Source organism: Rattus norvegicus, chromosome 8, assembly GCF_036323735.1.
Source record: "Rattus norvegicus strain BN/NHsdMcwi chromosome 8, GRCr8, whole genome shotgun sequence".
NCBI lineage: Eukaryota > Metazoa > Chordata > Mammalia > Rodentia > Muridae > Rattus > Rattus norvegicus.
The window spans coordinates 60,482,804-60,493,476 of NC_086026.1; the positions used below are offsets into that span (position 1 = coordinate 60,482,804).

The 10,673-nt window shown below is 46.6% G+C and overlaps 1 protein-coding gene and 1 long non-coding RNA gene across 17 annotated transcripts in view; one reads left to right on the plus strand and one right to left on the minus strand.

The window, feature by feature from the left end:
• Positions 1-1,792: 1,792 nt before the first annotated feature.
• Positions 1,793-10,672, minus strand: Pou2af3 (POU class 2 homeobox associating factor 3). Of its 4 annotated transcripts, none has more exons than XM_039082367.2 (5): positions 10,469-10,672; positions 8,872-8,966; positions 5,413-5,467; positions 3,881-4,104; positions 1,793-2,446 (listed from the first exon to the last, which is right to left on the minus strand). In XM_039082367.2, exons 2-5 carry the CDS (start codon positions 8,929-8,931, stop codon positions 2,072-2,074), a joined length of 714 nt encoding a protein of 237 aa, XP_038938295.1. In that variant the 5' UTR covers positions 8,932-8,966; positions 10,469-10,672; the 3' UTR covers positions 1,793-2,071. The 4 variants fall into 4 exon arrangements, with proteins under 4 accessions (XP_038938295.1, XP_017451518.1, NP_001386239.1 ...); XM_017596029.3 differs by lacking the exon at positions 10,469-10,672 and adding an exon at positions 9,655-9,793; NM_001399310.1 differs by lacking the exon at positions 10,469-10,672 and adding an exon at positions 9,568-9,709.
• LOC103693092 (uncharacterized) overlaps positions 4,448-10,673 on the plus strand; it is a 38,359-nt gene continuing 32,133 nt past the window's right edge. For 12 of the 13 annotated variants that reach the window (XR_010054174.1, XR_010054172.1, XR_010054170.1 and 9 more), the window contains exon 1: positions 9,828-9,965. This is a non-coding gene — a long non-coding RNA (uncharacterized LOC103693092). Of the gene's footprint in view, positions 5,572-6,244; positions 6,381-7,476; positions 8,375-8,634; positions 8,760-9,827; positions 9,966-10,673 lie in introns of those variants that run through there. The other variant, XR_010054168.1, reaches the window with a different exon arrangement.

The following is a 10,673-nucleotide window of genomic DNA, read 5'->3' on the forward strand; positions in this document are numbered from 1 at the left end:
AGTGAATGTCTGTCTGTCGATATCTGTGCATAGCCTACACACACACACACACACACACACACACACACACACACACACACACACACACACACACACGCCTCTCTCGGAGAGAGGGGGCGGGGGAGAAGACCAAGAAAATAAGAGAGTCAGAAAAATCCTTTGTAAATACTGGAAGGAAATTGATTCATACCAGAATGGTGGAGAAAGAAAAGGAGAATGGACATGGAGGAAGAAGAGGAGGGGGCAAGAGGAGAAGCAGGAACAGGAGGAGGAATGGAATCTAGGGCAAGGATATATTAGCACCAATCACTGGACAATGTTTGCTCCTCTGCTCTCTCTTGGGGACAGCTGCTGAAGCCATATGCCGTGGAGAGTATGAGTGGCTTCGGACTGCGTGAATAGATAGGTATTTGTTGACTTCAGGCCAGCATCAATTTAATTTCAAGCCATTAAATTCTACTTTTATTGGCACCTCAGAAAGGCAGCAATTGTTCCATTTCCATGGCACAGCTATTCTTTGAGGCAGGCTAGAACTTGTCCTGTTTGCCCAAGCCTTAGTGAAGTCCTCAGGGAGAGGAGAGATGGTGTCATTCTGAAAGCACTCCTGTCTTCTCATAAGGAGAAGGCCACCAGTGAGTCAGCCCTCATTCTACCCTGGGGCAGTAGCAGTTTTTATGCTTCACATTGTAGTTTCTTTTGGACAGTTTGATCCTTCTAGGGAGGCCTGATACAGCTGTCAACTGACCTTTGTGTGGGGTTAAATGACTCCGTAGTCTACTGAACGGTATTTCACAAAAAGTGGCTCAAACTTCCTGCCATCTGAGAGTGAGGAGCAGATTGGTGTTCCTTTAGACTCAGCTTTGGGTGCTTACTGTCTCAGAGAACCCGGGCCATTGAATTAAGTTTTCTGAGCCCTAGACTGGTCATGTATGCTCAATGCTGTTACAAAGAGTCAGTGTGACAGTGCCTGAGAAATCTGCCTACGGTATACCACACAGGAAGGACTCAGAGAATTGTAGTTGTACAGTCAACTATTACACTATGTATTGAAAGATGGGGCCTGGGAAATGCACCCCAGATTTCACTTCTATGAACTCCAGACGCCCTGAGCAAACAGGATGAACTGATCTAGTTTAACTGGTGCAGTTTGACTCCACAGAGGTTACTTCTCTCGACTTTGAAAGACATCTGGGCTCCCCACTAGATTGATTGGAGGACTCAGACTCTGAAAGTCAGTTGTAAACCACTCAGACAGTCCTATAAATACCTCTGTGTAAGCATGTGTAAGACATATTTAAGGATCTAAGGCAGGAGGCCAGGAAGAGAAGATAAGCACGAATCTAAACTCAACACTGGGTCCAGTCTATGGCAGACGTCAAGGGAACAAAGTTCGATATTTGCAGAGAAAGTTATAGAGCAGTACTTTGGAAATGCAAAAGCGTTGTCTCAAGGTTGACTCTGCTGTAGGTAAAGTGTGTGCCTTTGGTCACATCAACACTCCATTGACTGAGGCTGGATACGTGGGGTAAGTGAGTCATTGCATTTTTGTCTGATGCTGCTCCAAAACTTGAATCCTTGGTTAACCAAAGCAGAGATCTCCATTCCCAGCATCTCAGCAATGCCCACCTCTCTATTCTGTGGCATCCAGAACGCTTCATCACATTAGAATGATTTTAAATGCACAAATGAGTTACGATGAAGCTATTCAGGTAGAGTTAGTTATTTCCTGGTTAGTTGATAATATTGAAATCAAACAATACTACCTTTGGAAATTGAAAAAAAAAACAACCTGTATTATACAAAGTTATTTATTCGTTTACAAAAAAGTTTGTTCTTTATACTAAGAAGGAAGGCACTGGGAAAAAAACAATCCATACAAAAAAATTTAACAGTGAGTATATAAAATAAGACTGTCATGAGACCAGGCTTGAGGGCATTGTGTCAATTCCCACACTAGCTACAGGGTGATTGAAAATGGTGAAATGTAAACCATATGTGGGGTAGTTTGTGAATGCGTTGAACTGTCATCTAGAAACAGAAACCCCCATGACACATTCCAGTGTGGTTCCTACTAACTATAGCAGGCATCGCAGCTTGTTTCCCTCTTATAGAAATCGCCAGTGGTGGCCGCTGAAGGGGCAAAGTCCATACAGTCCATGCCGGGGTAGGAGAAGAGCTCTGTGGTCCTGAGGGCATCCAAATGTTCTGCTTCACAGGATGCGTAGTAGCAGACCGAGGAGGGGGTGGTAGGGGAGGAGTGGTTGTACTGGGGGTGAGAAGGCCAATGCTGGCAGAAGTAGCCTTCTTCTGGGAGGCTGGAGTATAGGGAATCCAGAGAAGGTGGAAACGTGTAATTTTCTGGAGTATAAGCAGGCAGCTGAGCTGGTGAGTAGCTGCAGTCATAGGAGCCAGAGAGACTGGAGGAATCCGAAGGCGAGCCTGGCATCTAGAGAAATGAAAACCAGGGAACAGGAAGCTCGGTCATTTAGACAGGATTAAAGGAACTGAGCAGTGTGGAGTTACTGGTGCAAAGTGAGAAAATCAGGGCTAAGAATGAGCCTCAAACCCTTAACCTAAGTCCTTGGAAGTAATCTCATTTGCCGATTGTGATTTCATGAGACCGCATCCCAGGTTTCTTTTTCTCCTTCCCGACAATCAATTGCTTTGCTCCACTGCCTTCCTTTGTTAAAACCTTGCAGGGTGTTTTGTTCTTAAACCACAGAATCTCACTGCGTCTCAGGTCACCTGCACATCAGAGCCGGCTGCATGCCACAGCGTAAGCTGCAGGTGGCACCTTGGGCCTTTCTTCATACCCTTGACATGAGGAGTCACGTAACACACAGAGGTAGGTAGAACCCAGGTCCTCATAGGCCCAGCATCTAGAACACCTGAGGATGAGAAACCACCCCTCCTGTCACCAATGTATTGCCCTGCTGGCTACCAGAGATCTACCACATCTTACGCAAGTTTACAGTGGCCAACATTGGAAGCTGAGCAGAAACTGTGGGTTATGTCCTCATGAAGATACGCATGACTATTCTGTACTGTTACTTTCCTGTCATCTCTAAGTTCAGTTTCCCCTCATATAGACTTTTGTCAAATGAAAATAAAAAAAGTATCCCCATTTCTTTTTAAAAGGAAAAAAAACTTACAAACTTTAAAAAAATATATAAACCCCTAAGACACAGAAACAAGAATCTTACTCATTTTAAAGAGAACCCAGTTTTGAACATTTGAGATCCATCAAGAGTGGGAAATCCAAATTTTTTCAAAGATTAGGACCGTTTTGTCTTGTTCTGAGAGGTCTCATGTAGCCTAGGCTATACCTTAACTCCAAATTTAGCTGAGACCAACCTTGAACTCCTAGTCTTCTTGTCCATGCCTCCCAAGTGCTCGGATTAAGGCATTTACCACAGGGCTTTTGTTTTATTAACCATCTCAGGTTCAGATATGTTCTTTTGCCCAAGGCAACCCAAATCAGCCAGTTAGTAGAGCCAGTTCAGTGGTTAAGCCAGGCTCCATTGGAATGTTGGTGTCACATAAGTAAGTAGCCTCAATCCATTTCAAGGACTTAAAGATCTAAGGGCTATTGTTGAAACTACTGGTTTCCAAACGAACAGATGTCTTAACAGATGTTGAAAAAAAAAGAGTTGCACCAGGGGACCTTTTTATTGCCAGACATCCATTTACATGGGAACTCATACTATGTATATTCAAAGGTTTATGCCCTTCACGGTGCCCACACATTGAACTTTAAAATGCTTCCCTGGCTATTTCCTGGTTGATAACATTTGTGTGCTTTCTCACAAACACTTCTACAAAGCATCTCTACTCCACAGTTAGCAAGTACCAGGCTCCAGGGAGGATGTGGATGAATTACCAGGTTATGGCAGAAAGAGGCCACTGGACAGCTCTCTGGGAAATAGTGGGGAGCGATTTGTGCAGAGTTGAGCAAGGGCTCCGGGGGTGTGTCAGTCTGAAGGTAGGACTCGAAGATCTGGTCCAGGCAGCTAGGGTTTTCTTCACAAGAGACACAGGTGGAAAACTCTCGGGCCTGAAAATAACTGGGTGTGGAAGACGTTGGTTCAGGCTCAAAGTACAGTCCTAGAAGAGAAAAGGAAACAAGATTTGCTTGAAAATTGCAAAAATAGGCTCGAATGGAGTTTTCTTCTATTTCTCATATCTAAGGGGGAAGTAGAGGTTGGGAAATTATAAGCAAACACTTTTGGAATTTGGACCGTGTTAGTTGTCTTAGGTTTAATCCAAGTCCCAGAGAAATGAATCTGATCAGTAATGTGATAGTTAGCTCTCAGCCTGGTTAGGGTGAAAGAAAAGAATGCATGTGGCCCAGCCAGCACCTAAATGTCATATTCAAGGAAGAGCACAAGCCTGCAAGCCTCTGCCTTTGGGGCTATAAAAGCATTAACGGATAAACTCTGTCTGTGGCTCAAGGAAACCTCTCTGATGAATTTGTTGGGGGGCTTTGGGGAAACATCTGGTCCTACACTCTTGCTGCTTTCCTAAACCTTTCATGCAGGGACTTAAGTTGTTGAGAAGAGGGTTTTGAGAGATGATACGAACAGCAAAGGGCACGCTAAAATCGGGAGCTTAGAATGCAGACTACGAATCAATAGCACTTTGCTGAGAAGTTTAAAGAGCAAAAGTGTCTTATTTGGGGACACATTAAGACAAGAGTACAATGGGGGAAAATATATGACAGAGAACCAATAAGGATAATCTGAAACAAAGCATTGCCCCTTTCCAGTTAATATGGGTATCCCCAGTGTGTGAAAATCAGCCTTCAAGGTTCAAAGCAGGGAGGTTTAGAGGGAGCCCATTAAAGGTCTCAGGTTCCTGTCAGGGTAGGTTAAAGTGACATATTCGGTGGGAACAGCTCACACAGGTTTCCTTCCCTATGACCTCCTTAAATTCATAGCTGCTGAGTGCCATAGGGAGGACTGTTTATGTAACAGAGTTATTCGTTTGGGCCAGGGAAACTTACACTTGTTTGAACAGCTTTCTGGGAAGAGAGTAGAGAGTGGGCAGGAAGCCCCTGTCGACCACAAGCTAAGTGAGCAAGAGCAAAGGCATATTATCCTGATTACAGCTCACGCTGCACCAAGAAAAGACGACAAGATTCTAAAGCAGACCCTGGTTGTAGAGTGATGCTTGGAGACCAGCATCTGGGGTAACTGTAAAGGATAGAGTCTTGGTACTGAGTAGACAGTTCAGAGTGAAGACAAAACTGTGGCTTTCTTTCCGTTCTGGGCTTGCATGCGGAGTCACCTTCTGATTGGTTGGATTCCAATTAAATGGTGGTGCCTCTCTTAACCCCTGAATCAGGCTCAGAAGGGCTTCTGAGATGGACTTTTGCAAGGGTTTGAGGAAACCGTCCAAGCTGGCTGTACTGACCTGCAGGCGATGGCATGGTGGTGTCTGGAAGGTGGATACTGCTGCTGCCTGTCAACTGTCAAGGCAAGAAGAGGAACTTGAAGCGGAGGGAAGGGCTGTACTTCCCCACTGGGGAAGCTGGGCAGGGGACTCGATGGGGACAGCTGCTTCTGCTCTGCGGTAAGCCTTCATCTAAGGACACTGGACTTTAAACACAGCCTGCATTATATTTGAGATTTGATATTTTTTTTTTGTTTGCTTACTCAGGCGTTTTTTCCCCCCAATATCAGATTCCTTGATAAAATGTTATTAATTTTGATAGAGGTTAATGTAAATCATTTTTTGTTACAGAAATAGGACAATTCAAGGAAAGTCGGCAAGCAGCCTTTCTATTAAGCAATTTATTTTATAATGAGTAAGAGTTAACATTTATTTAACCCAACTGTGACTACAGTCAGTACATTTTCTTCAGGTTTGTATCTACTACTTGGTTTCTTTGTCCTAGGAATTAATTTCCCCTAAAGAAATAAGTAACAATGAGACATTGTTTCTAGATTTCTTGATGAGAAGCTAAAGTAGTCACATTTATGACTTTTTAAAATATAAGAAAAGTTCTTGAAGTATTTAGTGACTCAGAGCCTATAAACGTTTGAGTTCACAGCCAGAAAAACTAAGTTCTTTTCAAACTTCAAAAATAATTTCTATTCTCTATATAATTCACTTTTTACAATTATAGTATCTAAATACTGAAAATGCATGAGGCTGTGCCTTTCAAATATTTAAAGTTTAAAATAGCTTTTGCCGTTTCCGGTTGAAAGGACAATTAGGCTAACTGATTTTTTTTTTCTTTTAGATTTCAGGTGGCGGCTTTAAAGTTTAAAGGGACCATCTAGGCTAGGAAGGGGAGCTCACCACACCTCTCTTGGGTTGCAGGGGTAGACTCAGTCCTGAGTATTGCGAGCACTGCACAGCCAGCCACCAAACAGGAGGTGTGTTAATTTTGAAAACGATCCATGCTGTAATGTCATGAACCAGGAAGCTGGAGGCCTTTACCAGCTCTTTATGCAAATATTTGGCTGCAGCTTGGGCTGAAGGACTTGGAAAGAGGGTTTTGCCCCCCCCCCCTTCTTTCTTAAATCTGCTTCGTTGTAGAGCTTGCTTTTAACCCCCTGCTTCCCCTGATTGGCCTGTTTGCTTGCTTCCCTGTTACCCTGTTATCTCCTTGAGGTATGTTTACAATGTCCTATTTGATATTATCTTTCTGGCCCACAGTTCGCTTTCTACCTCGCTCAGAATACAAAGAATGGCACCTCTCTTATTTCAAACAGCACACACATCCACAATCGACAATATATAAAAACACATTAAGCCTATTAAAGCAAAACAAAAGAAAAAGAGTGGTTAAAAAGAAGAAAGGTAAATTTTATCTTTAGATAAACACTCAAGTTTCTCTTTACCCCAAGGGCAAAGAAGTGGTGTGTGTGTGTGTGTGTGTGTGTGTGTGTGTGTGTGTGTGTGTGTGTGTGTACTGATGATAAGGCTGAAGTTAAAATTTAAAATTAACTGTGCCAGTCTGACACAAATACTTTCTTCTGATAGAACTCGAGACCTGGATATCTACCTCAGTCTATAACTACCGTTCATGATTGGTTTCTTAAAGTTCCAAGCAGTTATTACTCTGACTTCCCAGCAAATTAAGGTGGATCTATTCTTGCTTTGCAGTGCTTGGCACAACTAGTTCTCTCTGGGATTACCGTTTCCCCGCGATGTCTTTTAACACTGGACCAAGTTGGATACAGTCTCTGTTAAACTAGAAAGGTCTGCCTGGAGCAGGCTTATATTATTCTTCCTGGGATATTATCTACTACTCTTGACGACTGGGTACACTGTAGCAGGAGTCCCCAGAATCCCCAAATCCTTTTGTTTGCTCTCAGAAGGAGATTTTACCTCTGGGTCTCCTAGTGAAGTTCTACGTGTATGACTCCTGGAGTCAGGGGCGAGAACTTTCTAGGAAGCAGAGTAGCAGAGTAGCAAGCGGAGTTATGTTCTTAACGTTGGTTCTGAAGGCCTGCCTCATTCTCACAGGGAACTCGGAAAATGCCAAATCGGACTTCCCTCAGGAATGGAGCCTAGTCGAGAGCTGAGGTGAAACCCTTCCTCTTGCCCTGTACTCCGCTACGAGCCAGGAGTGGTCACGACAATGGAAAGAACCCAACAGCCACAGGATTGCTTTCCCAAATGGGATGCTCTGCGTAGAGCCGAAGCTGAGTTCCTCGGAGCGCCAAAACTCCTGGTTCTAGTTTTATTGATGGTCTGGCTATGAGCCATTGAGGTTACTGAGCTCCTCTTAGTGTGGCTGGCTCTGCAGAAAGGAACTTAGAGAACCAGTGCTGAGGAATGATGACCTTGTTTCTCCCTTTAGCCTGATGCTAACCTCAGGACTCTGGATCTCAGCTGCCGTGGAGGAATCCAGATTTCTAATCTATTTATGTCATCTGACCAATTACAATCAAATGAAATAACGAACGTACACAGATACTTTGAACACAGTTCTCACTGTGGAGAATACCCCCTAAGTACTTATTTAACCTTTATACAACCCTATTAGCTTTCAACTGAAAGATTAGGGGAACAGACAAAGACCCTAGTAAGAGGACATGTGCCACAGAGTTACTGAGAACTAAGCCCAGGCCCTCTGGCTCAGAACCTATCTCACCATCCCTCCATAATTTCTCCCTCCTGTTGCTTGAGGTCCCAAAGCCCCACTTATGAAGCCCTACATGGAACATGAACGTGGATCACATGCAGACGATACCCATGATAACATACGTGATTGGAATCATGTCAGACCCTCTATCCACACCTGCACCTACCCACAAGCAATAACAGGTCATGTGCAGAAGGCTCTTCAAATTGAATTTCTCTTTCTTGGTGGACAAGCACGCCTAGTTTACATGGTTCCGAAGTTGCCCTGAGCACTCAGGTAATATATGGAAGGTGTCAGGGTACCTTATGACTACACAGACCAGTTCTGTTATAGTTCCATGTATTCCAGAGACAGAGGCCTCTTCTTCTGGAGACTTCCAGTAACTGGTGATACATGACCTCAGAGACTAAATTAGACTAAATTAGGGGGATTTCTGGGAGAGATCTTTTCCAATGAGTTTACGGGGGTTGTATCTGTACTCTCTCTTAACACTGTAAAAACATAGTTAACCTGTTGGCTGTCTCTCTCCCTTGCAGAGGACTTATGAGAAGTGAGAGATGATTTCCCCCCCCACCCGCCACCCCCAGTCCTGAGGCCTACACCACGTCCCGCATGTTTTTGTGGCTGCTTGTGGCGACCTGGAATGAAGTTTGGAACTCATGTAAGAATCTCTGAGCAGGGTTGTGCTTGTGGGTGGCCTCCACATCTTCCCTGACACAGAGCTGAAGGAGTCCTGAGATAGACTGGGAGGGACACGAGAAGGTGGTGCTTACGGTTGCCCCTGAGGCGGCCTGGTGTGCCCTTCTTTGCTGCAGAAGCTCTTTCACGGTCATCTTCACACGGACGCCTTGATACACTTTAGGTTTTTCTGGGGAGAGGCAATAGGGTCAGTGGTCAGTCCCAAAGCTTGGGCGTCAAGGGGTCAGTGAGGGTTCCCTTTGTAAGGCCAGGATACCCAAGGGCAAGTTTCTGCCTTTGCAGAACTCACAAAGAGAATGTGTTAAAAAAAAAAAGATAACGTTTAAAAACATCCACATTTCTCAAACTAGACAGGGTGAACAAAGGCAGGTACTTGCAGGGTCCTAGTGGGAGCAGTTCCTGTGGGCATCTATGAAGTTAGCCACCCCCAGCTGGGCCCCATCCTCAGGACAGCACAAGTTGTTCTGCTCTGGAATGCAGAGGGAGGTCCAACAAGCCTGCTGTTATTTTGGCTACTATGGTAAAATTTGGGGTTCCAGCTCAGCTTGTGGATCTGGAGGTACTCTTTGGTTCACAACTGATCTCACCGACCTCACCATACTGTTTATACTGTGAACAGCCCCCTTCCATCCTCTGTATTCCTCTATCAGTCCAGGCATGGCTTTTGGGGAGGTACAACCTTTAATTGTGGTGCCCTTGCTCTGGAAGCCAGCCCTTAGACAAGCAGCAGGGGGTCCAGGCAGCCTGTCCTGGCCCTGTGAGGGACTTACTGCACTGACCCCAGAAAAGGGGTCAAGTTTGGGGAATGTTCTCCTGTCGGTTCTTTCCCTTTTTCAAAAATGTCTTTACTTCCTCACTCTCTTTCTCCCTCCACTCTCCGACTCTGTTGCTTCCTTCGTCTCTTCCCACCCCCTCCCTTTCCGGTGCAGGCGTTTCTCGGAGAACCCGGCTGTTGAGAGTTCTCCGGCAAGAGCTGCAGCTCTTGAGTAAAGGCATCCCGAGGCTCCCTAGGACCGCGCGGTCGCCTGGAGGCAGCCCTCCGGAAGGGGCCGCCCCTGAGCCCGCAGAGCTGGGCCGAGAGACCTGGGAGAGCCCAAGTGGCCGGCCGAGCTAGGCGGGGGTCGGCTGGGAGGGACCGGTGACAGCCTGGGGGTCCCGGCAGAGCGCAGTGAGTAGGTCTGACTGGTTGTTAGGCCAGGATAGACCCGGCAGACACACTTTCCGAGTAGGGTTTGACCTAGAAGCCCAGGGTGGCTCCCACTCCGATCTTGACCCTGGAGAGAGCGCCTATTAGTCTCACGGGGAGGGGCGGAGCACAGTGGTCCCTGGCCTAGGCGTTTGGCGACAGTTGGCAGGCCACCAGCGCCTCGCCTGGTTAGTGCAGGGACCGCGGCTGGACAGCAGGGAGACCCCCCACCCACGAGCCAGATCCTGAGAGCTAGGATTCCCAGCAAAGCTAGTGCGCTACTCTTCCCGGTCCTGGGCATCCGTGGTCTTGCTGCAATGCCAGGACGCGCCCACTCCGCTCCTGTCTCCTTTCCTCCCATCCCCATTGACTGGGTCGACTCTGGGATCTGCGGGCAGCGCGGGCGGGCGCGCCTCGGGGTCCACGGGGAGCCAGCCCCAGCCGAGCTCCCTGCCCGGTGCGTCCTACTCCAGTCCAGGGCTCACCGTGAGCCTCTAGCTCCCCCGCGCCGCCGCTTCTGAGCTCACAAGGTCGGAGCCTCCAAATTCCCAGGACGCCAAGGTGGAAAAGTGAAAGGGCAGGCAGGGGCGTGGGGGACGCGATTGTCCGCAGCGGCCTTATGGGTCTCTGGGCCTCTGCTCTAGGGAGCAGGCACCCAGAGGGAGCCGACACAGCGGGCTCGCGTCCTCT

Excerpts from the sequence above, each read along its gene's own strand:
- Pou2af3 (XM_017596029.3), bottom strand. The coding sequence starts at position 9,793 with ATGCCTTTACTCAAGAGCTGCAGCTCTTGCCGGAGAACTCTCAACAGC. Across the intron at positions 5,468-8,871 it reads AGGCCGCCTCAGGGGCAACC|TTGACAGGCAGCAGCAGTAT; the intron begins GTAAGCACCACC and ends TTGCCTTGACAG. Across the intron at positions 2,447-3,880 it reads CCTCTTTCTGCCATAACCTG|ATGCCAGGCTCGCCTTCGGA; the intron begins GTAATTCATCCA and ends TCATTTCTCTAG.